At 33.7% G+C, this 27542-nt stretch overlaps 1 protein-coding gene and 1 long non-coding RNA gene across 10 annotated transcripts in view; one reads left to right on the forward strand and one right to left on the reverse strand.

Annotated features, from left to right (window-relative positions):
• The window catches only part of LOC138856276 (uncharacterized), a 534605-nt gene that overhangs the window by 380357 nt on the left and 126706 nt on the right, over positions 1–27542 (reverse strand). The gene's annotated exons all lie outside the window — the stretch shown is intronic.
• Positions 1–27542, forward strand: part of Nckx30C (solute carrier family 24 member Nckx30C) — a 287587-nt gene that overhangs the window by 209292 nt on the left and 50753 nt on the right. For 7 of the 9 annotated variants that reach the window (XM_036371000.2, XM_036370999.2, XM_036371006.2 and 4 more), the window contains one exon: positions 19919–20112. In XM_036371000.2, coding sequence (XP_036226893.2) covers positions 19919–20112 — 194 coding nt within the window. The remainder of the gene's footprint in view (positions 1–19918; positions 20113–27542) is intronic. The other 2 variants (XM_036371002.2, XM_036371007.2) reach the window with 1 other exon arrangement.

The raw sequence follows: 27542 nt of genomic DNA on the forward strand, positions 1-27542 counted from the left end.
TTGTCCCTTCCGCTTATCTGAACCAGGGGATGCACCGTCTCTTCTCACCCTGTTACACGCTAGTTTTTCGGCTTCCTCCGGAGTTCTTCCCTCCTGGAGGTGCCTCAGGTACCACTTCAGGCTGGCACCGCTCATACCTTTCCTTCTCGGATCATCCTGTTCTCCAGGACACCCAGTTGGTGGTAGGGGGGGTAGTCTGCCTCCCCTCTTCCTTTCACGTTTGCGAACCCCTCCGGTGGACGCCCGTTGCGACTCTTCTGTGTCCGAGCAGTTGATCCAGCAGCATATCAGCACAGGCCGCAAGTGAAATCGCCTGCTGAGCGCCACTGCACGAGGGCATGTCATCATCGCCATCCCTGGCATGCTCCTCGAACAGTGCACGCTCCTCTGGCGAAAGGGCGTCCAAGAAGCTGAACTTGCGTTTATCCCCCGATTCACCCTTACCTGCACCGTTACTTTTGTCCGTGTCTTTGTCCACATTCATTCGCTGTGGTTGTTGCCCAGTTCCATTGGTTTTTGTTGTTGTTTTCTTTTAGTTTGTAGGTTGTTCATCTTGTTCGTACGAGCTATTGTAGAGGGGAACAAAGAGTCCGCCGCGCTAGAGCCCCATGACGCGGTAAGGCCACCGTTACTTCCCAATGCGGCCCGGTGTTGGAAAGGCTCCGTTAACCTACAACCGAATTTACCTCCTGGTTGCAAATCATCCAATGGGCACGGGAGTCGCATAACACCCTGGATTAGGAGGTGGCAGACCTTGGTTGTCGCACGCATGCGGCTTCTGACAACCAGTGTGAGGGGTGCACGCACCACTCACCCCAGTTGGGAGATGCCGAAAATGCCTTGCGACTTAAGCCCCTGCACCACGGCAAGGTGCCTGCTATTCGCAGAGGTACCGATATCATAGACTGGTTTTGTCGCGAGTTCAATAAGTATATTAAATAGTGTGAGTACCAGAGCCTTAAAAAACCGCAAAGCACTTTCCCTACAGCGTTGAAAGTCAGTACCTATCTAAACATCTAAATTACAATAAAGTCTTCAGTTATTCCTTAAAGATCTACTCTCTTCTTCTTTTTAGCTTTCAGAGCTTTATGCTTTCCAAAAAGTTTTTAGCTTTCAAGCTCGCCCAAAGTAGTTGTTTTCTTAACGTATATCTCATTATAAAACCTTCAGGACTTTGCCAAAATAATCGCTGACGTCGTATCACATGAAACGACCAATCGAAGTAAGCGCTGATTTAAAACATAACTTCTACTCCACAACCTTAAGTGTTGCGTTACTTATAATTTATGTGGAATTGCCTTTAAGGTCGTTATATTAATAGATAGGAAACGTAAGCGTGTATATTTCACATCTGAAACTTCTCAGAACCCTGCATTGGAGTGAATCGTCAATGACTGCTTTAAATTTAAACTTACTATTGCTTTTACCAATCATTGCCTCACACTTTCGATAAAAGTAAACTCTGCCAACGAGCATGTGCTAACGGTAATTCATTCATAAAAGTGAAAAGTGAATCAAGCATCACATTCAGGGAAATCAACACAGCGTTTATCAACACTGCATTCATCAACGCCGCATATTTTTTAATCGCAGACATTCACGCGATATGTCAACCATATGCACATGTGTGTATGTATGTAAAGTGAATGTAGTCATATGAATGCCGAGAAATATGACAACAATCACATTTTTTTACACTTTTAACAATTTATATACGTGTATGTATATGTGTGGTTATGTGTAACAATGCAAATGTTCACTTAAGTGAAATGCATAAAGTATGCATTCCGAAAATTGAATTCCATAATGTTTTTTTGTTTTTGCAATATACCTAAGATGCGTGCCTCACCGCTGTTTGGACATTTCATTGCAATTCAATGGCGACATTTTTTAGTGATTCGTAATTGCAGTGTGGCTTTTACATGGAAATTTCAAGCGATGTTTTTGAAGAGAGATTTCCGTTGAAAAAAAATGTTTTCTTAATGTATATTTAACGTTTTATATGTTACCATAAACTATTATGCCTTTAATATCAATATATTTTTCAGGAAAAATTCATAGTAATTTATATATAAATAAAGATCTTTATCATTTATATTTTAATTTAATAAAATAATATCAGGCACAAACATTTCTACATTGTTAAATTATTTTAAGAATTTTGCTCAAGATCTTAGACAGTATTCTGCGTCGTATTTCGGGAAGATATCTTGGCAAATAAAAAAAGTTTTTCATACAAGAACTTGTTTTTGATCGGTCAGTTTATATGGCGGCTATACCCCATAGTGATCCCATCTCGATAAATGAGTACCTTTTTAGAGAAAGAAGGACGTGCGCAAAACTTTAGATCGATATCTCAAAAACTGAATGACTAGTTCGCTTTACTTTTTCTGTAAGGCTAAGACTTTGGTTATATTATAGAGTTTCTTAATTTTCGTTGAAAATATTTTATTACATAAAAACCCTATGTACCATAGATGAAAACAGTACACCCACTTGCTATTCTACCGCTATTTGTTTATACCAATTGCTTATTCTATTCGTCACTCTCCAATGTACAACGAATATATTAATAGTTTTGTGTATGAAAACACCGAATAAATTTGCATAGCAGGACGCTATAGCAGATCTATTACTATGTTTTGAGTAAGTTCGAAAGTTTGATCATTTCAGTCACTAAAATGCTTTACGAAAAACTTAGGCGTACGGAAAATCGAACTTCTGAAACAATAAAACTCGGATGATCGTCAGCACCGAGTAGATTGAGCTCATAATTACCTAACTAAGGGCTGCTGACTTAAAACGCAAGTAAAATACAATATAAATAAAATATCGAAAATAGTTCTTTTACAAGCGCGATTTCTTCTCTGTAGGCGAAGATAAAATTTCGAATATTTCTCTGAACTGGAAAATATGCCCATAGGAGACCCACAGCCATTTAAAGACGAGCTCAAACTTGATCCGTTCACACACTACCTAAAGATAGGAGGCAAGCCTCTGTTAAATTTCTAGAAGCATTTGATGCACAATATGAAAAATTAAATCACAGTTTCGGCATAGCGTTGCCAACCATTTTTATGCAATTCATTATCATTCCCATGGCACTTAAAATGAATGCTGCAATCTCAGCAAATTTGGGTGCTTTGATAAATGTCTTTGCCGAGCCACCGGTTGCCAACGTGCAGCATTTATTTTGCATTTTATGAGCCACCCACCAGATTTGTCACTAAACTTTTTCGTCCGAAGTCAAAACCATCTGCATAGTATCATTACTTCTTTTTTTCGTAAAAATATATTCATCTCACTGGGAATAAATTATCTAAATATTTTGCTTACTTTTTCTTTTTTTTTACAAGGTGTTAACCTCTTTCTCTTCTCCACTTCGTAACATGCGGCGTACGCTAGTCACTCCTTCGTTAAAAATTGTGATTTCTATTGTGAAAAAAATATGTATGTAAATAGTTTTTACTATCCTCATATAATAAATTGCTAACGTTGTCCTTACACTCTGTTAACCCGGTGGTGCTCCGTGCAGACTATACGATTTGCCTACTGACTTTGTTATTTCCCTACTCCGCCCTACGCATTCATTGTGTCTGTGGTTTTGTTATTTATTTCTCTTTCACCAACTTTCTCTTCAATATGGTGTGGTCGAAGTAGTGTTGTCTTCCTCCTTCTCTCTCACCTACTTTTCTTTCGATATACAAATATATACCCATATCCAGTGGCATTTGCCGTGAGCAAACATAAAAAGCCGCAGAGCCCTTTCATTTTGGGGTGAGTGTCCGTTAAAATATGTTGCCAGTTTTATCTAGTGTAAATTTTCCCCGTTTTACTGCTGTTATTTGCGTGTTACTGTTCTTGATTTTGGCTATCAATCATAAAGTATGTGGCGGTATATTTGTGTGTCGAGAAAGTTTGGTGACCGAGAGGGAGAACCCAGGAATCGCACTGTGAAAGCTTCTTCAATGACAATTGCAAATTACACTCTTGGAATGTATGCTCGTATAAATATATTACATACAAATATGTAATTTTTAGCGTACCATGTTCAGTCGTTAGCTGACTTAACTGGGGACAGTTTTTTCGATTATATATATTTCAAACTCTCTCTGCAGAAGCGTACAGTCCTCATGAAGCTCTTGAATCTGATCTTTGTCCATGGATTAAAGACAGTAACCGAGTCGTCCTCCCGGTTGCCTTACAGGGGCAGGACTTCTGAGAAAGAGCTACTTAAATTGCGGAAAATCTAGCTATTAACGTTTTCTTAGTGTTTGCAAGGGTCACAAGGACCGGAGCCATCTAAAGCACACAAGTATTAACTAATAAGTTTGCAACCTATTTCAAGCAATTCTAACCTTAAAATTTGCAATATTCGCAGCCAAAGATCAAAGAAGATTAAAAATCGTTGAAAAACGCAATCTTTTTGAGTTTATTGATTTGAAAATTCGTCTGAGCTTTCTGTATCTTGGTTCATATAGCACACTACATATACTTGTAGCTAAGATGTCTGTTCAACCGAAGCTACCTAATCTCAATCAGAATACAACTGAAATACCAGAACTTATGAAAATAACATTTTTGAAAGTTTTTAACTGTTTTTTTAAATATTCGATGAAAGGAATTTACTTTTTCGCAAACCTAAAGTCCTGCTTAGAGCATTATTATTGACTGAAACTTTTGACCTTACTCAGAACATATGTATTAATATTTCAGCTTCAACGTGGCACTAAGTAAATATATTCATTTTCTTTGTACACAAAATCAAATAGCAAATTCGTTGAACACTGACGAACCGAACAAGCAACTGGTGTAAACCAAATGGACTGGCAACAAGAAATATATGGTAGAGTTGAAAGAGGGTGTACTGCTTTCATCTAAATACTTTTTTAACTATAATAAAAATATATTCGAAGAAACTTAATTAAATGATAACTTTATAATATGACCAAAGTCTTACCCTTGAGCCTTCTATGGTATAAACAGCCTATGTTTTACAGCCGTTAATTTAACCATCAACCTTACTGAAGACTTTAGTAGTTCAAATGGTCAGAGTTTTTCACAGAAGGTTTATTCTTCATATTAAAATGAAGTATTTAGAGACTACTTACAACCAAACGGCCTCATTTTCGTTTAATTTCGATCAACAACTACCTTATTATTATTTAAAGATTATATAGTGCAAAGCATTTTAACCCCTTCTTATTACACCATCTAATCAAATTTCAGCCTGACTGAAGAAACAAGATCTTTACATATTTTAATACAAATTTTCGCTTTCAAAATAAGCTAATTTTAAACTATTAAAAACATGCCAACGTTTAATCGAATTTTTCATACACTTATTATACGCCTCGGCTGGGATAGCCTTCAGAGGCTTCAGTGCCTTCAGCAACTGACATTAAATGACTTCTATGAACTCATGGCGCGTTTCCCTAGATGTATTTTTCAGTTTCGAAAGCAAGCAAACGTAATTGGGAGCCAAATCTGGTGAATACTGTGGTTGGCTCTTGTTTCGTGTTTGGCCAAAAAGTCAATCCCAATCATAGTAGAATGGGACGGCGCATTGTCGTGGAGAAAAATCCACAAATTTTCTAACCACAAAACCAGGCGTTTATGACGAACTGCTTTACGTAAACGCCTCAAAACGGCAACTAATATTTGATGTAAAAAACGATGAGCATTACCTTGATATTCGACTGACCACGTGGTCGTTGTTTCAGTTGAGTCTTATTTTTGGAGCGCCTTTTGCTAGATTGTTCGACAGTTTCATAAGTCCACGTCTAGTCACCAGTAATGACACGTTTGATGAATGTAGGGCTCTCAGCAACGTTGATAGGCATTCCTTTTGCGACCTCTACTCGACGTCGTTTTTACAAAAGTTTCAGGTCTTTTGGTACATGACTAGTATTGACACGCTCCAAGCCCAAAACTTTAACTCAAATGTGTTGAGTCGATACACGGCAACCAACTACAAAATAGTTCATATATGGAGATCAAACTTCACACAAACACAAATAAATTGTACCTGACAACTAACATTTTTTTATCAATATGGTTTGCATGCACTGTTTAAATGTACCAGTCCGAATAAAATTTAATCAGATTATGCGAGTTAAGTTGGGTACATAATATTATATTTATTATAATTCAACTATTTTAAAAGAAATGTATATGGATATGGAATGTATTTTAAGCTTGTAGAAGAATTCAAACCTAGAAAAATTGCGATATTAAGACCAAAAATAATGAGTGTTATTAAGATTTAGTCAAATATATTCTATACCAAACCGATCTCTTTAATTTATTATTTACATTTTCAAGCAGCAAACTGCTTGTGTGCCTTTAATATATGAATATGAATAATATATACATAAGTATATAAAGATACATTATACGCTCATATTAAATATCCTCTTTACTTTTTGTTATATACATATGGCAAATATATTTACATTGATATTATGACTAATAACACAAAAATTATCAACGATTTCAAGTGTCTGTGTATTTTACTTGAACTACTCAGCGATGATTGCATAATAACATATTACTACAAATGTCAAATAATATTATTAAATATTAAAGCTTTATTGCAGTATTATTACTAACGTCAATGGAAGATCCATTAACAATGATATTGCTACCTAACTACCCAATTACACACAGACACACACACAGATAAATATAATAATACAATAAGGCAAACAAATCATTATAAAAATTACATAATCAGCAGAAAGTCAAGAACATGCATGCGAGCAAGCTAAAGCACATTAGTGTATAAACCACATACCTAATGTGTGTAGATGTGAGGGTGTATTTTCTTTAGGCGACGCCTTGCTGAGCAATGCGTGAAAACGACAAAATCAATTGAGTCATTAGGCGCAGGCACACAAGCACTAAAGATGGTAGTAAATAAGAGCTAAATAAAGGCAGTGCAGGCGAGGGTGGGAGTTTGCGAGTTGAAGAAAATGCTTATTTGAAAGCAAAGGCATCAAGTAAGGTAGCAAGAGTTCAGAGAAGGAAGGCAGAAAATCTTTCGTAAAGAACTGAAATGTGAACTACTGCTACTAGAAGTATGCTATGATACGAGTGTTCATTAATATATATATATACAGGCATACATATATGCATATACATATGAACCTAAAACACATACTCAATCACGTACACATATTATATAATATACATACATATCTCTAAAGTTAACTGCCAAATTCAAGCAAATATACCCTGCAGGAAAAGGAGCTCTCAACAGATTTCGAATCAACAATTTCGAATATAATATCCCAAATCCCAAAATTATTAAAAAAAAAAAAGATTTAAGAAAAACATAATAAGTCAAAACTCCATAAAACTTTGATAATTTGCGTCTGACAAGGGTTTTAAGCACTTCAGTCAGAATTCCTATATTTGCAGTGCGATGAACTATACCTCTTAAGAAGCAACTAGCTTAAAGGACCTCTTTCATTCTACTATAGGCTAAAAAGATCTTGAAGCAGCACAGGTGCTGGTTTTTGATCGGCATTTATCGAAAAAGGCTCATAAATTCAGAGTTTTAACGTAAGAGGGCGGGTTAAAATATAAATGTTGACTAGTAATGCCACTAAGCGTCGCACCAGTTCGAAACCTGCCAAATTTCCTGTAGGGTATTCACCAAAAACCGCGTTATTATTGACTAGAAGCAAATAAATGTGATATACATTTATGCGCGCAGCTCTCATTACTCAAACTTGCTTAAGCAGCCTAAAGCTGACGATGACAAAAAGCTTGAGGAAAAAATAATAAATAACAGTATTGTAATACAAACAAATAAGAAATTGTCAAAATTTGTTTATGTCATTGACATATTAAAAGCGATTTGACATTGATTGCGCCATGATTAGGACCGCCTAAGCTGACGCAAACGTTGTCAATATGCAAGTTTATATTGTACCTACATACACACACATACAAATCTACCACGAAACCTAAAATACTCGAAAAACGACGAATTCGCGCTTGAAGTCGCCATCATTGTTAGTAGTCAAAGCAGAGAACTTAGAAGAACTTCTAACTTCTCTGGTCAAAGTACAGATTTGCGTTTTTTTCAGCGCAGCATTGCGTATTTCAACAAAGCAAAAGAAAACGAAAGCAAGTATTACATAAAACAAAGTACAAAAAATGGAAGAACAAACGAGGGCAAGTGACGCCGTAATGGCCTTCGATCGGCTATCATTATGTGAAATTGCTTAAAAGGCTGGGCAAATGAGACGGCTGGATTTTTTAGTACTTTAAAACACATTACATACTTCAAATCGAGCGTACAGTAGGCGACTTTGTAGTACTGCATAAATGGGCGAAGCAAGGGGAAGTTGATAATGGCCGCAAACCCAAGCCATAGACATAAAATAATATCGTTAAAAACAAAGGCAGGAAAGTGCGGCGGCATGGAGTGTGTTAGAGTCAATCTAATGAAGTGGAAGAAAATTTTAAGAAATATTAGGAGTGAGGTGGAAATAAGGAGGCAAGTAATGGAACTGACTTTGGTTAATCAATCCGTAACGTTGAGAGAAAAGGAGATTGAAACGCCTCAAATAATAGAACAATTTTTTCTTAAGTTCCGGACTTCTTTTTGGTTTGATAGTCTTCAACATATATAGGTAAGGCAACAATAAATTCTGTTCATGGTTGGGTGAGTAATTCTAAAATATTTCCAAATTTTTCAACAAGTAGTGAAAATTGACTGCTGTCTAACTGGCCAAAAACAGTTAATCACAAAATTTTAAAAGTATAAAATGCCAAATCACTTATATTGCTACCCAATCCTTTTAAAATATACACAGGTAGAGGTTCCCAAACTCGAATTGAAATAATTGAGACTAAATGAAATCTATCAAAGATAGAAGCAATTTAGCAAAAGAGATAGAGATTTTATTGAAAAGAGTTAAAGTTTTTTATTATTTAATTTAAAGTACTTATGTATAAGGGTTGTCGGTATATAAAGGTTAAGTTAAGTTAGTCTTTTAGTTTTGGTCCTTAGCTATAGAAGATAGAATGACGTTAAGTAGAAGATGGGGAGTAGTCATTCTTGAAGATACCTTCGCTTGACTCTAACTTCAACAGACGTGGGGCCCCCAAATGCTTGATGTGTTGCCTTGCCAATGCTCCATTATTTCCCTGTTGATGGGACTTTGTATATTTCTGATCTGCCACTTGGACATTACATTTGCAGTTTTGCTCCCAGGTAGATCGTTTCATCGCACTTTGATCTTCCTTGTCATACTCGGATCGTCCTATAAATAATGCATGGGTTTACCAATGTAGATCGGGTTTTCGAGTGACAGCCGTACACAATTCTTGGTATTCGCACCGACTATCTCATTGCCCTGTGCCTTTATTACCTGGTACCCAGAAGAAGTGAAGTTGTTTGTTCCTGGCGAAACTCTCCACGGCTGCCCTGACACTTCTGGCCGATATGAGGTCTTAGCCTTGATTGCAGCTTGGCTGTTCACGAAGATGTTAACTCTGGATTTTCCTGCTGATGCATTAAAGGCTAGCTCCGCGGCTTTCCAAATAGCAAAGACCTCTGCTTCAAATATAGTGCAGCGGATTCCTTCTATTAGAAGGAATAGACTATATTTTCGCATCATTGACCCCATTTGCTCATTTGAAGTGTAAGTCATTGCCCCCGGCGGCCCTATGTCTCCTAGGCAATACGGGAATATACTTATAAATGTTATGTCGCTCCTACTACTTTATATGAATTAGAGTTGACAAAAAAAAAATAGTAATATACTTGTATATAGATATATGACCGTAATACATAAACACAAGCGAGTTGGCATTTTTCGGTTGTCATTATTCAAGTGTGCTTCAAATTGAGTAGTAGCGAAATGGACCAATTTTTTAACTAAAATGCAGCTGAAGAGACGTAGCGCAGCAAAAAAAGTGGTACACAAATTTTCACAGTTAATATGCGCTGCCATTATTTTCTTCCGCCAGCAAAACTACGTTGTCCGCGTGACAGAGTATATTGTCGATTACAAATTCCAATGATGACGACGACAGCAGTCATTGATAAAATAACTGACAGCGCCATTGGCAATGGCATTCAACTGTCATTTTGTGAGTGTGTGCATAAATATATGTATATTTATGTATGTGTGAGTCAGTGTGCAATGAATTCGCAAATGATGATAGGAACCCAACCAGTCTGACACGCGCATATACACATAGCACACTGAGCACTATTGCAGTCGAATTCAAACACACCAACTCACACAAAGACGCCGTGTGCACTCACTCATAGCATACAGTTTAGTCATTTAAGCGACTCCTATACTTTGCTTTGAGTTCTTCTTTTAGCTCCTATCTAGCAAAAAAAATATTTTTTCTCTTTTCTCTTCCTACCAAACTTGGTAATGGCGCATATATTCCGCTCCGCTATGGTGTTTTGCAAATTCACTTATCACAGCAATCATTGCATTCATCTGTATATAAATATAATTTCGCTGGTGCTTTTCTTTTTTACACCAGTAAAAGCTTAAGGTCAAAAAGTGGGGTCAGCGGGCGGTATGCACCAGTAATTCGGGTGCCACAATTGAAATGCTGCCAAAATTCCAGCACGTCGAAAGTTAGTAGAATATATGTATGTATATGCATATATATATAATTTACCAACAAGAATTTAATATGCCAAAAGATGTAGATAAATTATGAGCGTGCCAGCACATTAGCATAAAGATAAAGAAAAGGGGATATTTATATTTAGGCATAAATATGCATACTTGGTGACGAAGTGGCCAGTAGGGATATTCGTTTATGTATGACAAAGCATTTTCGCTGCATTTGTCTTATAAGGAAAAACTTATAGAATATAGCGAGCACTAGATGTCGTTGTGATGTTTCGCCATTTCTTGCTTGCTTTGGGAAATGCGGGTCTTGATGCGATCAGACAAATGGAGGCTTCGGCAAGATAAAATTCATATCATACCAAAATTTTAAATTAATTTTTCATATAGTTTTTGAGTTACAAACCTCTAAAATATATAAAAGCGTTTTTCTCGGAACCGTATTTCGAATTTGCTGCAGTGATTACTTGGTATTTGTCTACCATTCACGATTACAATCAAACTTTCTCAACATATTCTGTAGATAGTTCTCCATGTGCTGATCTAAAATCTAATTTTAGCAGACCGAAAGCCACCAAAATTAAACTTTTCTTTCAAAGACGCCGCTATTTTGTAAATTAAAAAAATTTTTTTTTTTGGCGGTAGGTCAGTGTACAGACAATATTTTCAAAAACGCTGTTATTTTGTCAATTTTTGAAATTTTTGGAACGGTAAATCGCTGTACGGACAATGACTTCAACAAAATCAATAGAGAAACTTTTTGTAGCGACGTCGGAGATCAAGTGTAACTGGGAGAATGTTTTTTCTTCAAAAATATCACTGTGTATTCTTAAAATATGTATATTCCTAAATTTAAAACAATTGATACAGTCGTTTTTTTAATTCCCAAAAATTTCCTTTTGTTTTCTTGTCACACTAGGTGTCTCCTTTTAGATGCCTTCCGAAAGTCAAGTAGGGCTACTGTTATTGTCGGAGATAAAAATATTATACTGGCTGTAATTTGAACCCACGAACCACCGAATGATATTCATACACTTAACGTACTTGTCTCTATCCCTCTCAAAGGGCATCCACAACCTTAAAACAATAATTACACTAATCAACAAATCTGAAGGAAAATGTGGGACTGATGGGCTAATCAGGACCACCTCGATTACGAATTTGAGTTCCAAAATTTTCCATCACATACAACTATTTTTGTCATTTTAGTAAATGGTGGTGTTTTGACCTACCTACACCCCTTCACTACAACACAAAAAAATTCTACGTCTTAGGAAATTTTTACTATTATTTTCATTTTAGCAATTTAAAATTACGAAGAAACTGCCTCCAACCTCACAGTAGCAAAATGACTGTAAACTAGTGTTATTAGAGACGTTTAGAGCTCCCTTCGTATTATTCATGCGATTTTTCATAATTATCTTACCCATATAATGACCCAAATATTTTTCTATTCAAATAAGAAACCTAAAAGATATTAATGGATCGTAAATGATAGTTTAATAATTTCATTGTGTTCATAGCCAACAGCCCACCCTAAAGGTCACAATTATCAAATTATTTTGAAATTTTTCAGGATCTTTGAAATACTTCATTTCTTGAATATGAAGCCAAGTGACTTAGACTACCCTTATTGCTTAACCAATTTACTTCCTGAGTTCTTCCCTAGAGGTAATTATCAACATGACTTTCCCTCATGAGGTAAACAAAATAATTTTTAACAGTGAACTACTAGGCTGATGATAATCTTGTGTGAGGTCTCATTAAACTCAAAGAAACATTTCTTAAAATGCTAGAATAGTTTGAACTAGGAGTTATCAAAATTATCTACATCATCGAGCGCCTTGCAATCATACTACTTGTATTAGCTTAATCCGACTACTACCTTGCTATAGGTGGGCAGGGTAACTTATGTTATCAGAAGAATCGACTAAAGCTGATTTCACATTGAATAAATATATATTTGCAAAGAGTTCTTTATGTTTTTACAACAGCAGAATTTTTTAAACGGTAGAAAAACGTCCCGCAACAATTTTTTTTTAAATTTGATAATGAACCAAATATATTTATAGTACGAAGGTGCACCGGCCGATAATTTGGTCACTTCGGCACGAAACACAATTGTCCGATGTTATTAACTCGGACCCCTCGACGAAATTTTTACCTTTTTTTTCTGTTTTTATAATTCCTTATTCCATTTTGTTCCTCTTAGCTCTATTTAGTAAGTTTACGGTTGAGGGATGGACAACCCGTGATGTTGGTTACTTTGGGACCGAATACAATTTACTAATATGTTTAACGCGTATCTGTTAACGAAATTCAACTTGTTTTTGTTTCTTTTTCGGTAATTCCATAATTCTTGTTGATCTTCTCAGCTATTTCTGTGAATTTTCTGTTGAGGGATAAACAAACCGTCGTTTTTGAACACCTTAAAATCGATTACAATTGTTATATTTCTTAACTCGTGGAATTCATGTTTTCATTTTCCAGTTTTATTTTTCTTGAATGAATAATTTGATATTGCAATTTTCTCCGAAACTTTTAATATAAACGAATTCTTGCAAAGCCCTTTGCATTGAAAGGGGAAGCGTTTTCTGTGTTTTTTTTGATGTACAGTTTTTATTCCTGCTAGTTAGAAGAGTACAATCATGACAAAGACAACTTTGTCACGAACGGCCTAAGTTAGAATAGAAGCAATCATATAGAAACGATTGCAACGTTGTCTTGCTTTTTCTGAAATTTCTTCAATGAATTTAAAATTTTTCTACAGAGTATATTGCGCAAACGCACACACATACACACAAACCATCACAAAATATTTGCCATTAGATGAATTTGCGGTCTGCAGCCTCTACAGAGATTTATGAATATTTACAAAATTCACTTGAACACCACAAAACTGACCTTTAAGGGCAAACCAAACTAATACTCGTAGCCAGCGGTGTAGCAGAGCACCGCTTTGAGTCGCCATATTTTACTGTCCACCCAACCAACAGCTAAATAGTTAAATATTTTCTAATTGTATTGTATTTTTCGTTGTGTATGGCAGAGTCTCATATTTAGGGGCGTCACAGCTGGCGTAAACCGTTACAACCGATTCAGCCCGCTGTTTGCCTTAGCAGACACTAGCGCTGCCGCTGTCATTTCATGGCAGGACGCCAAATGTAATAAATTACACGGAAATTTATGTGTGTCGCCGTTGCTTTTGAGAAGTCAAAAGAGCAATTTAAAAATTACCAAAATATAAGAAAAAAATTAATAGCGACAAAAGTTTCCAAAATGTTCTGCCAATTTCACTTTTGTGGAGATTTGGCACTTGCAACTTGTTTTGCTAAATTATTTACTTAGAGATTTATTTATTTAACTAATTTGTGCAAAGGCAAAGAAGCTTTGCTTTTGCGGTTTGATAATTGTATGTTATGTATATGTGTACCGTTATCTCAAAATGTTAGATAGTTTTGGGTCAAGGGCAAAATTTCTAAAATTGTGAAATTAATTTAAAAGGCGAAATTTTTTGAAATTGTACACAATTTCCCAAGTACCTTAAAATAAGGCTTTATATGAAGGTTTTTTCCAAAAGACCTCTAATTCAAATTCAAACTTTTTTTATAATGCAGATATTAAAAGCTTTTAGTTTTCATAACTCCATTACTAACAAATGACACCCCATTGACAAGTAGAACTTTTTTGCTTAAGTTTATTATACTAAAGAAGTCATTTAAAAGCTTTAACATATAATAAAACAAGTTTTTGTCGACCGAAAATGTCTGTGATATAACATGTATACACCTATAGGACAACTTTCACTCAGCAAGCTCTTCAAAAAGCTTTAAGCTTTTTTCATAATCGATTGAAATTTTCAGTTGACGCTGAATGTTTCTTCAAATATTTAACTTATATTTTGAATACGCTGTTTAAAGAAATTACAAGAGAGAAGAATAAAATATTAAAACTGGCCTCCATTTGTTCTCCACTTGTCAACAATTTAAGCATAAAAAACTTATTAAAACGGTAATTAAAAAAAAAAACTTAAGCTTTTTAGCACAGCTTAGGTTTCATTAAAACTTTTAATTTCAACTTCAGATTTGAAATTAACATTATAGAATTTTTTTGAAGTTATAATTTTCAGTCTAGGCTTCATAATTCTTGAGAAGCTTTAAATTCGATTCTTTTTAAAACATCTTAAGTTTTAAAAAAAATCTACATAAAGATTGAGTTATTTTATACAAAATGATCAAATAGCAAACGCCAGGCTAAGTTTAAAATGATTTCTTCGATAAGAATAAAATTTTTTATTCTAAAAGTATTGTCAGTTTTGTCTTTTTTAAGCTTTCACAAAAATTTTATACAATTTCTAAATTTTTACACAAAATTAAACGAAAGCTTTTTATTTTTATATTACAACCTGCTTTTTAAAAATTTATGGTACAAAAAGCTTTCAAGGATATTTGGATAGGCTTTTCTAAAAATTAAATATGTAAGCTTTCATTCTGCAAAGTTAGTTAGATTTTTCATGATGTAAGCTTTCACGGCACAAGCAAAAAAACATTAATCTTGAAATAAAGTTGTTTACGGGTTTTAAATGGAACTTTGAAAGCTCTGAAAGCTTTTTTTTATTTATATTTCATTTTTTTTATTTATACTTCTTTTAACGAGGAAGTATAGTAAAAAAGCTTTCATGGATATATTATACCATATTTAATAATTAATTTAATAAAATTATATTTTATAATCAGCATTTTAAATACATATGTATGAATTACATTCCATATAACTATATGTGCTTTTTGTTATTGTTCAAGTAGTTAGTTGTAATTGTATATTCATAGTTAAGTACTATTTAAATTTATGAAATTTGGTTTTTTCATTTAATATTTACATAATTCGAAGAAAACTAGTTCATAAATTTCCTGTAAATTTCGGCATAGAAATTAAGTTACATCTTTTTACTTATTAAATTATATACAAGTATATATATATATTACGTTCAACGAAGCTTGCAAATAGGGCTGAAAGTTTTTCAAACATGCTTCGATGGTGTAGTAATTACCAAATACCTACCTAAAATTAATCTAACCTAATGAGTACCACGCTATTTTATCAAAACCATTCAGCTGTTTAAAGCACTTTATTACATCCATATCATCCTTGCTTTGACATTGAGTAGCTTTGGTAATATTATAATTGGTAGAAAGAGGAGCGCAGCTGATTTCAGCTTTTATTTTCATCTTTTATAAAGTCACCAAAGTTTTTGAAACTTTTAGAAATGGAAATATTGTCAAATATTTGAAACTGACTGTTTTGTTCAACACGACCTCATATCAAGGATATTATCAGAACAATTTCAAACATTTATTTGAACCAATACTCTCATCTTTTTAAATAGATTGGACATTCAATGAATCTTTAACATGAGCTTTTCGAAACTTTAGTTGAAATTTAAAGTTTACTAAATTTAAATATACCACTTCTTTGGTCTCTGGAAATCTCAAACTCTAAATAAATAAATTTTTACTTTAGACTTTCAATAGAACTTTGGCATGAGCTTTTCAAAGCTTCTGTGGTAGTTCAAAGCTTATAAAGTTTTATAATTCTATTTTCTTGCTATCTGTCAATCTCAAACTCTAAAAAATTAAGGGAGAGAACAATGCACCGAAGTAATAAAATTCGGGCAGTATTGCAAATTAGGGAGAAAAAGTCATCGAAAAAGGTAAAGGAAGGGCAGAAAACGATATTGAAACTCCCTCACTCCTGTTGTCTCAAATGAGGAAAAAAGTTTTTCAATTATTTATTTTATTTATACCCAACCCCAAAATTTCTTCCTCGAAATTCAAAAACCATCTATCAAAGCTCAATTCATGTTTCTGGAAAGCTAACCAAATAATATTTATAATAAAAGAAGTCAAATAAAGGACAGACCGAACCTAAGAGCTTAAATTTGATTAGTTAGTTTCCTTTCCGACCTAGTAATTACTCAAAATTTGTCTGTTAATTCATATCAAGACAGACAACCATTAAAGTGTAAAGTGAATTACAAAAATATTTTCAATACACAGAAAGATTTTTAAGAATTGAAAATTTAACTCCAAATTTTATAGTAAAATTCACTTCTACAAAAATACTTATGAATTTATTGTAGTCATAGATATTAATAGTTTCTTAAAGTTGACAAAACATTCAAAAGCAGTAGCTATCATAGTCCATTTAAAAAATATTGTAGAAAAACTTATTTATTTAAGAAAAAAGAAAAGTAAGTAGTTTTTGTAGACCAAACCAACCAATTTATTTAGTTCAACCCTTACCCCACGAAAACAACGCCACAATCACCAAGCGATTTAAAGTATTTTGAGTTAATCCAAGAGCTGAACAAAGCTTTTACGCATAGGCTTAATCTTGAAAATAAAGAGCTTTCATAGGGACTAACACAAATGCAATTGAAAATGCTTACTTATATTTTTTTATTTTACAGCAGCTTTTAAACCCATAAGTGTCTGAAAGAGCAATATTTTATACAGTTGTATTGTTTTCACCGCCAAAACAATTTAGTAAATAATTACCAAACGTAGAATAACAACCTGTAAAAGCTAAATTTCCCGTAGTGTGTCCCTCGCTTTCGCAAAATTTACATTAAAAAAACTTTGAAAGCACAAGAAGCAAAAGTGAAACATTTTTCCACAAAAAAAAATGCAAAATCATTAACTTTTCATTTTCATACAAAAATAAACACAAACTAATAAATTTAATTGAAATTGAAAAAGAGTACAAATAATACAACAAAAAGCTCCACTCCCAAATCCCTACCGTTAAAGCAAGCTTCCTCACTCCAACACTCATAATCCTGCAGCAAAACACAAAATCAGTGAAAGTTACGCTGAAAAGTAGACTAACCAACACTGAGGAAAACAACACACTCACTCTCATGCGCGCACGCACACCAGAGACTCACACGCAGGCAAACGCTTACCACACACACACATATAAAAAACATAGTAATATACATTTATACAGAACTTGAATAATGAAAAGCGAAAATCTAAAGTTTGGCCGTGGCGTGGTAAATATGAAAATAATGACAAAAAAACAAAACCAAATGTAGTGAAATATTTTTTTACTAGTGAAATTAGTTGTAGTTCTTTGAATGTTAGCGCAAAAGCTCGTTAGAAAAGCTATGCAAGTTTTACTAACAATTTCCTCACCCAACCACATTTTGTGCCCATTGAAATAAAAATGAAAAAACCCTTAAGAAAATTTTAAAAAAATTTAAACTTTTGCTTTATTTTTATTTAAACAAAATTTCAAAAAATTCCAAAAATTTTAATGAAAATTTTTAAAACTAGAAATAATTAATAATAGAAAAAAGTTACAAGAAACAGAGAAAAATTTATAACTTTCATAAAATTAATATAAGAAAATTTATTTAAGATAATTAAAAGAAAAACTTTCAAAAAAAATTTTAAGAATTTAAAAAAATATATATTAGAAATAAAAAAATATTAGAAATGAAAAAAATGTTAAATACTTTTAACTAGAATTACAAAACAAAAATATTAGAGAAAAACATAAACAAAATTTTTTGTAATTGTTTCATTTAAATAAATGTTTAAAATTCATTAAAATATGCTAAAAGCATTATTTGTAAATAAAAAGGTTTTAAAATTTAATTAGACCTTTCATAATTGGCAATACTGTAATTGGCAGAGCGTGCTCTCTCTCTCTCTTCTCCAACACATTAAGTAAGCTCAGCTGCCAACTTCAGCCAATATTTGCGTTTAGCCCACACTTTACTTATTAGCCATCAATGAGCTAGACTATATTACTTTTACACTCTCTCCTTCTCTCCCCCTGTATGTTGTTATATCTTGCTTGCTCTTTAACGAAATAGTTGCCTTGAATTTTTCATAGATTGTTTTAAAAAGATCTAATACTTAAATTAACTGTAGAAAACTCATGGCAGCGTGCTTCACACGCTGTTTTCATATTCCCTCTATTTTAGCGTTAAGATGTGCCACTGTACCACTCTTGCTCTTTCACACTCTCTCAGCGTTTATTCTTTAGCGCTTTTCCAATTTAACAGTCTAGCTCAGCAACTTCTCATTATTTTTCCTAAGATCTGCCTTAGATATTCACTCTCTCTCAGTCACTCTTGCTTTTAGCATTCCAGTAGTTATCGTTAATTAGTCAGTTTGGTTCGTTTAGCAACAATAACTGTTCATATATTAAATTTAGTTAAGGATTTGTGTATTAAAACTCTCCTACTAGCTGCCTGTGTTAGTAACTGTTTCTCTCTCTCGCTCTTTCACACTCTTTCTCTCTGACAAACTATATACATATCTCTCTCTCTAACGCTATCTCTCTCCTCCAACTGATTAGTAAACAAACACAAAATTATTGAATGAATTAATTGTTTGAAACAATGAAAGTCTATTAATGCAACTTTTTATGTTTCAAATTCTTTTCTCGTTAATTAATTCAATGATTAATTGATTGAGTAATTGTTTAAATAGTGAAACAATTGTACGTTATATTTATATATATTCACTAAATTCAATTGTATGATAAATTGTTAAAAAAAAAATTATTGTAATAAATAAAAAACAACAACAATATTGTAAATTTGTAAAAAAATTAATCAATTAAATTGCATTCAATTCGCTTTTCGATTTTTAATCGATAAATTTTTATCTTTTTTTCTTCTTTTTTAAATTAATTTCAACTTGGATTTTTGCGTTTACACAAAATAAATCGTACGCAATCGAAATCGAATCGTTAACCAAATCAAAATGTAACGAAATCAAAATTTTAAAAATTTCAAAAAAAATATTTGAAAAAAATTTCAAACTTATAAAATAAATATCGTTTACACAAACAACCACCAAACAAACGTCTATTGCAAAATCGTATACAAAAAAAATGCATCGTATCGAAACGCATCATAAACGTAAATTTTCGTACAAAAACAAAACAAATGCATCTGAAAACCAATGCAATGCGCTAAATTAATATGCTAATGCCAATGCTAATATGCTCATACGCCAATCACGCAATTGCAATTCCAAAAAAAAAATATTTGAATTTTTTTATACAATTTCCACAAAAATAAAATTTGCAACTTATTTTTGCAACACAAATTAAATTACCAAAAAAAATCAATTTTAATGAAATAACAAACACAAATCAAAATCACAAAAATTAAATTGCAAATCCAAAAAAAAATTGCACACTACAATTAATCGATAAATAAATCAATAAAAAAAAAAATAAACTCTAAATAAAATCAAATGCACACAATGTCAATGACAAAGATGATGTTCCAGGCAAGGTGGACGAGAAGGCGACCCAGCTTCATGCGATCGCCTCGCTCAAGGTACTGCTCGATGCAACGAAACCGCAACGCGGCGGCGCCACCACATCGGCTGCCAATCATGTCAAGATCAATTTGAAGGAGACCACATTGGCCGATCGACCCAATGGCAACATTGACACGACACTGGACTCGGTAAGTGGCAATTGTTTTGTTCCAATGTCAATTTACAACACTTTTCCATATAAATATTTATATTCTTATTATTATTAAATTTATGTGCGTATTTAGTAAAAAAAAAATTAGCAATTATTCAGTAATGTATTTGAAGCTGATACAGTATATAGTAGGCATATTTTTAGTTAGTATTGCGTTTAATTAACATGAGTTAGCATACTTTTGGGCAGTGTTGGAACAAAATTGCAGTGAAAATAGAATAAAATTGTAGTGAAAATGGCAGAAAACTGCTGTATGCACGCGTCTATTGTGGTTTAAAATCAAAACCTGTAAATAGAGATAAATATTTCTATTAATTTTTATTATTTTTATTTATTAATATCTATGCAAAGAAAATAATAAATATTTTATATTTCACTAATGTTATCGTTGTACCGCCAAAAAGCAGTTTTTTAATGTTGTATATGACATACATTTAGGCGTCAGTTATTATAAAAATACTTTTAGCGATCGAAAGTATATTTTCCGGTTATCAGATAAATTTTTCAACTATAACTTTATTTAAACCTACTATTTAAATCTACTCTGATCCTTTGAGGCGCTGACCAACCAAATCCTAAGGTTATATTACACAAAACCTCTAAAAAGACCGATGAGGCAGAATACTAGATTAGTTTAAATTTAATCAAAGGAAGTTTCCTATCTCAACACAGTTTTTGGGCCAATAAAACCCTTATCATTTCGACGAGTAAAGAATCTACGCCAAATGAGTTCGTTCGAAGACTAATAGCACAAATAGTCACCAACATTCCTCCGTTCCGTACTTACCACTCGTATCAAAACAAATTTGTCAAAAGTTATGCCCATAGTTGCAACGCAGAAATCAGTTGTTCTCTGTTGTTTTAATTTCACCAATGTTGCCATTGTTCTATTTGTATACACGAATTTTCACACATTTAGTTTTTTAGTTATAATTTTTCATAATGTAAAAGCTCACAACTAAAATTCAACTATTAACAAGTAAGGAAGGGCTAAGTTCGGTTGTAACCGAACATTTTATACTCTCGCAAAGTCAAATAGTATACTCGTTTGAGATTTCTTTGTAGATTGACTGATATTTTCGGTAGAAGGTCAACTTAAGGCACTGGGGTCCACATATATAGTACTTAGGGGCTTGAACAGTTTTGTCGATTTAGACAATTTTTGATCACAAGGTAGCATACTTTAAACGCAATATTCACACAAAGTTTTACCCCGATATAATCATTGCTGCTTGATATGCATAGTGGAAAGTGAAAGAATCAGATGGAATTGAAAATGGTGTTATATGGGAAATAAGCGTGGTTGTAGTCCGATTTCGCCCATTTTCGCACTATGACATAGAAATATGAAAAGAACGTTATGCACCGAAAACGGTTAAGCAGATCCCAAGATATGGGTTTTTACCTAAAAGTGGGCTGTGCCACGCCGACTGTCTAATTTTGAACGCGGTTCCTATAAAGTCATCTCATACCATCCCAGAGATAAAATTTAATGTCTCTGGCGTGTTTAGTGCTTGATTTATCGCGCTTTTAGTAGTTTTTAACAGTACCGTTATATGGGGAGTGGGCGCAGTTGCCACCCGATTTCAATTATTTTCACACCGTCAATAGAAGTTCTAAAAACATTTGCTTCCAGTGAATTTTGTTATTATTGCATTAGCGGTTTAGGAGATATGCTCATTGAACCTATTAGGGGCGGGACCACACCCACTATAAAAAAAAAAGTTAATTGCAGATGCCCCTCCCTATTGTGATCCTGTCTTGTATCTTGTTGTGGAGCTTAGTTGTGGCAATTTATTTGTTTTTGAATAATGGCGTTTTGTGGGCGTAGCAGTGGTCCGATTACGCCCATCTGCAATACAACCCGTCTCACGGTATCAAGAAACATGTCTTCCAAGTTTCATAACGATATATCAATTTTTACTCAAGTTAGAGCTTGCACGGACGGACGGACAGACAGTCACCCGGATTTCAACTCGTCTCTTTATCCTGATCATTTATATATACATAACCCTATATCTAACTCGATTAGTCTTAGGTGATACAAACAACCGTTAGGTGAACAAAACTATTATACTCTGTAGCAACAGGTTGCAAGAGTATAAAAATAGTTTACCTATTTATAAATAAAGAATATTTTAAATATATTCAAGTTTATTGTTTAATTACTACAAAATATCGAGATCGGCAACCCTGCGTTGCAAGAGATTGCTCTCAAACTCTCAGCTCACTAGTTTCTACGAAAAAAATTCAATTTTCGTAGATATCCTACCGTACGGTCTGTTGAAGCGGACGGTAGAAGCGGTGCTGACTGTCCATTTACATTGCGCTCTCATAAGATAGGTCGTATCAGCTGATTTGGTCCACGGTTTTGCGTCGGTGACTGTTTGTGCCATAAGAGGAAGTGTAAGATTAAGACTCTTTCTTCAGAAAGTACCATTTCTAAGTTCCACGAAGTTGCTAAGGAGCTAGTTACTGCTCCTATCGAGAGTCCATTCATTAGTCTGTAGCACTTCGAAAACTTTACGAGGTTTAAGTACCCAACGAATGCGCATCATCTCCTCGGTAGTGTCCCTTTCCGTTTCTCTTTTCTCTTGAATAATTTTTATACCCGTTTTCTTTCTCTCCTTCACATTCATGAGTCTCCTCTAACAAATATTTTATAAATTTTAATATTTTTCAACGTACAAGATGTTTTCACTTTATCTGCTTTGAAACCCGACTGCTTCGTTAAATCATAATATCGAAGGCTTTTAGCTGATAGAGTGTCTCAAGTTCCCTGCGATGCGTATCGATTAGGTAGGTAAGTAAGAGTAGTGTCAACTTTTGCTCAATTAGCGCTGGATACGCCATTTTGGTACACTATCGTAAGACCTCTAAATCTTGCTCTATCGTTACATTGTTCCAATCATTTGGTGTCCTAAATGAAACTATTTATCTCCTTTATGCTTTTTGTAGATAGACATTCTAGGTTTGGTATTTAATGGATTCCAAGAGATTGTGATAGAACTGGGCACTCGCAGAGGTAGTGTAGAGCAGTTTCCTTACTCCCTTCGAGTTTGCAGCTGCGGCAAATATTGTTATAGGGCATTCGCATTTTTACCGTGTGTTTTCCAAATTGCAAATTCCCGGTTATGGTAGCTGTAAGTATATATTTACTTTTCCTGGACCTATTTAATAAGTGCTGAGTTTTTGTCTTGTCATATTTTGGCCATATCTGCTTCGATATTTTGCATTTGGTTATAGATTTCCATCTGTTCGAAACTATTTGTTTAAATTGCGTATTTAGCCACCCCCCCCCCCCCCTGATCGTTCCTAGCCGGGGCGGTTTTGTCTCTGCCTCAGATTCGTCTAAAGAAGCTCCTAGCTTAGCCAACTTGTCTGCTTTTTTGTTGCCGAAAATGTTCCTGTGGCCGGTAACCCAGATTATGGATAAGTGGAGTTGAGCTGCCGTTAGGCTTAAAGCCTTCCTGCAATTGGTGTCTATGCTAGAATTAATAAGTGGCGTCGATAAGCCCAGCAATGCCGCCTGGCTATCCATGTATATGGTTGCTTTCGTACTCTCCCGTAGTTATTCAATTCAAGCCTTCTTTATTCCTATTACATCCCCTTGGAAGATGCTGGTTAAGTTTGGTAGCCGGATGGAGAGAAAGAGAGATCTACTAAACCTCTTCTTCATTTACGTTTACAGGGTATCCACACCTAAAAGTATGCCTTAATAGCCCGGTAACCCCAGCACAGGCTGCTCTCTGTATTCCATTTAATTTTCTGATATTATATAACTCTTGATATTTTCGTGATGAACTCAACCGAGCTCTTGCTCTTAACCAGAAATTTAAAACAACTCTCGCGGAGCAGCATATCAAGTGCTGAGCCTAGTAGAATGCTTAAAATATATTTGTGTTCAATGCCTAACGTTGAAATTTTACTGCATTATGTGTTACAGTGTATTTTCAAAAAAATTATTCCATGCCTTCCGTTGCAATTTTATCACATTATTTGTTATACTATATTTTCAAAAAAATTATCTACGGTTTATGCAAATGAAATAAACATTTTAAACCGCAATTTCTTCCCTGCACACCCAAAAGTATGCTGTAAACTTAATAGCTCTTATGAGTACTCAATTTTTCTATAAAAACAATATTTCTAAAACTATTGCGTTATGAAGTAAAAAAATAAGGCTAACAATTTCATCATTTATGGCATAAAACCTAAGTATTTACATAAAAGCATAAACAAATGTCTCCCATTTTCTTAGGTAATTAGACGCCCATACGTAAAGTCACACACTATCCGTTGCATCTATTAACTCTACATACAATTTATTTTCTGACGCTAGTCTACTTTTAATTCTCCATAAGCGTATTTTCATTTCTCTATTTCACAAGTGATTTTGTTTTCTGCTGTCTGTTTTAAATGTATGTTTAGTTCTATGCGTCAAATGCATTTGTTAAAAACAATTTATTAGTAAAAAGAAAGAAAACATTTTTTTTTTAATTACGAATGTAATACATTTTTTGTAATAGCAAGTCGGTTATTTTATGAAAAAATGTAATAAAAAAACAGTTATTAAAACATAGTGTGAAATTCAATTTGCTGTAGTTTGATGATAAAAAAGCACATATGAATTTTGTATGTGCTCGTTTCTTTTATTCTAGCAATATTTATAATAAATCTAGGTTTGTTGTTTTTAATGTGTGTGTTTAATATTTTTTCACACACAACGCAACCACACACATACATACGAGTACACACACTAACATATACGTATGTATGTCACTACACTTTTTCTGCGAGTTGAAATATTTTGTATTTGAAACTTGTGTTATGCAAGCGCTGCTAGTATAATGAAATATAAAAAAATTATTTGAATTGCATAACCAATCCACGCACACTACACACTCACACACACACAACTTGGTCACTTGGAATTTGCAAACTGAGCAGCACTATAACCTATTCTTTGGGAAATTGCAGAACACCGCCCAAGCGCTACGAATCACTTGTCTTATTCCTGGCATAAGAACCATAGAAAGCATGAATGTCAAAAATACTACAGTCGTACAAGTACATATATTTTTAATAGCTAATATTTTGAGAGATTTTTCATAATTTCGGAAAAGTATTTAATAATCAACTCATCATGGTTTCGATAAAAATTCATCTGTTTACCAAGTCTACAAAACATGATTTAAATTTTGCCTCTTATACTACCCAAAAGAATCTTCTTGATTGACTTTCTGAGCAATAGTAATGTGTTTACGTGCCTAGACACGTATCTGTATGACGAAAGGTCCTATATATTACTAGCCATTGCTTCACTCAATATATTTTCTCAACTCAAACCTATAACTTTGATACAACTTCAACGAAACAGCTTGCGGCTAAGACTTAGATCATCATAATCAGAGACTAATCATAAAGAACGGGTTAAGTCGCCAGTATAACAACAAGAATAGTCTCTAACTACCATAACGAAGATAATACAATAATATGAAAAAAACTTGAGAACTGACCTTTCACAGAGAACACAAAAAGATTAAAACAAATTATTATGTGCTGAGTATAAATAGAATCCACTTGAGAGCTCCAAACTGCAGCATCGATGACAAAGTATTGCAATAATTAAATGTCGTGTACAAGATCACTTAGTCAAAAGCGTTCTCAAATGGGAATTAATCTTCGTCCTTTAATTCAAGGTATCGCCTATCTGAAGCTATAACAATTTTTGATACCAATCGATAGGAACGAATGGTAGTCAGAAGGGCGAGGTATGGGCTATAAGGCGGATGGGGCGAAATTTCCCAAATAGTTTTTAAACGGTTTTTTAACATGAGGCCGAGCATTGTCATGATGGTAAATTATTGCCTCGTTTTCAGTGAAAAATTCTGAGCGTTTTTCGGCAATCTCTCGATAGCGTTGCCCAATAATGATTTTACCTGCTCTGATCTCACCAAATATAGAGCACTGCCTGACGCCAGCTTTGCCGTTGATTTGAGTTTTCGCCTTTAGGGTTTTCGGGATGAATACAGTTTTCCTCATCAGTGATAATCCGATGTAAAAATTACTATTTTCTGTAGTGTTCAAGTAACATTTCTAACATTCAAAATTCGTCTTTTAAAGCCTCTTGCCTTCTATTCAAATGGCACCCAGTTTCCTTGCGTTTGAATGTATTTGGATGCTTGTAAACAAGTAGAAATGATATCCGACTCATAATTTTGCTAAAAAAATATAAGACATCGTCTTCGACCTTTCATTAAGATCTAATTAATATCGATAGCTTTGAGAGTATGTTTATAGAATATATAAAATTATCCTTCCTCGAACAGTTTAAAGGCAATTTAGTCTCTTTAAAAAATTAGTTCATTCGCCAAACAAGGCATGACTTGTTAGTTTTTCGATTACCCGCTGCCAAACATCAAGGTATTAATTTCCCGGTCATGAAACTGTCCCTTTGGTTTTTTTTATGAAATTTCATCTAATAATTATTTACATAATATATGTACATATATATTTGTCCATTCTTAATCGGCCCTTATTTTTTCATTAGATATATCTTATGTATTCATTATTTTGTTAATTTCAGTTTAAAGGAAATTTCTTTTACATATATTTTTTTTAAAGCCCGACTCATTAGCGTTTTGATCTTCAATCAAATGCATATAGCTCATCAAAAATCTTTATTAAACAAATTCCTTGGGTCGAATGCTGATACTTATCTTGCTCTATGTCTGTAATTTCTATAGAAATTCATCCAATCCCCCGACACACTCTCAAACAAAAACGCATACATATCTCTCTTTTTCTGTGTATTTCACTCCTTCTTGAAATTTAAACAATTACGTTCACTTTCCTGTTGATTAGGTAACTGTTTAATGTGTTGTATGTGTGTCAGATGTTCTGTATGTATGTATTAATGAGTATGGGTGGTGCTCGATAATGTATTAAATTTTTTCAATTTTTTAGTTTACAACTAATTTCAAATTTCACAAAATAGTGAGAAATTCAATTAATTATTCTCCATCAGTTTAATCGATTATGTAGACACAAAGAAAATAATAACTAAAACATCATATACATTATCACAGAAACATACAAACAGAAGCATTTGTAATATATTTAATATATATATATATGGATCATACACATACCCATACATTTCACATCGCCTTCAGCTTAAACTCAAACATCTGCTCCGCGCATGCGCTGCTGCTTAGTTTAAAATGTTAGTGTTCAAGTGGATTAGCTTCTTATATTATTATATCGAAATGCAAACTACTTTAAGCATCTAAGTTATTGAGAAAAGTCACTATAAAAGGCAGTACTTCGAACTTAACCTAAAAAAACTAATAATATATTAAATTATAGAATGAGAGGAATGAGAAAAATTTAATCCATGCTATT

The sequence above is a fragment of the Bactrocera oleae genome, chromosome 3 (genome assembly GCF_042242935.1).
Source record: "Bactrocera oleae isolate idBacOlea1 chromosome 3, idBacOlea1, whole genome shotgun sequence".
Taxonomy (NCBI): Eukaryota; Metazoa; Arthropoda; class Insecta; order Diptera; family Tephritidae; genus Bactrocera; species Bactrocera oleae.